Source organism: Coturnix japonica, chromosome 25 (assembly GCF_001577835.2).
Source record: "Coturnix japonica isolate 7356 chromosome 25, Coturnix japonica 2.1, whole genome shotgun sequence".
Classification (NCBI taxonomy): Eukaryota; Metazoa; Chordata; class Aves; order Galliformes; family Phasianidae; genus Coturnix; species Coturnix japonica.
Window position 1 is genome coordinate 2,090,276 of NC_029540.1, and position 625 is coordinate 2,090,900.

The window sequence follows — 625 nt, forward strand, 5'->3', positions numbered from 1 at the left end:
AGAGCTCTAATATGACCATCCAACCCCAACCCATCCCCCTATTCCCACTCATAGAACCACAAAGGTTGGAGAAGACCCCCAAGATCCCCAAGGCCCAACCCACCCCCACCATCCACATCCCCCAGTGCCGTATCTCCACTTCATGGACCCCCCACAAATGGTGACCCCCCTCCATGTGCAGCCCATAGCAGTATGGCTTTCCCTTCCCCATCCATCCCAGACCCCCACCCCCTCTGTGTGCAGCCCATAGCAGCGTGGCTTTCCCTTCCCATCCCAGTGCCCTCACCATGTCCGCCATGTGGTTCATGCCCAGCTGGTAGGAGTGCAGCCCCATGGAGTGCTCCAGGTTGTGCAGCATCACCAGCCGCAGGTTCTTCTCCCATGTTACACGGCGCTGCCCTTCCTCAGCCTAAAACAAACCCAGACCCACAGTTCATCCTCTGGGGCAGCCGCTGTGCCCCCCCCCACCCCCCGCCCCCCACCCCATACCTGATGGCGGTACTGCTTCCCGTGGGTCTTCTTCCACAGCTGCCAGTGCCAATCCAGCGTGGGGTCGGGGTGTCCCATCACGGCCAGGAGGGACAGCAGGACGGCGACGCAGCACAGCAGCTCCATGATGCACAGC

The 625-nt window shown here is 61.6% G+C and overlaps 1 protein-coding gene across 1 annotated transcript in view; it reads right to left on the reverse strand.

Moving 5' to 3' along the window:
- CTSS (cathepsin S) overlaps positions 1-619 on the reverse strand; it is a 4,423-nt gene extending 3,804 nt beyond the window's left edge. Inside the window, exons 1-2 of the mRNA XM_032449164.1 lie at positions 490-619; positions 287-409 (exon numbers count right to left, since the gene is read on the reverse strand). Of these exons, the coding sequence (XP_032305055.1) occupies positions 287-409; positions 490-615 (249 nt within the window). The 5' untranslated portion in view covers positions 616-619. The remainder of the gene's footprint in view (positions 1-286; positions 410-489) is intronic.
- Between the last annotated feature and the right edge of the window lie 6 nt (positions 620-625).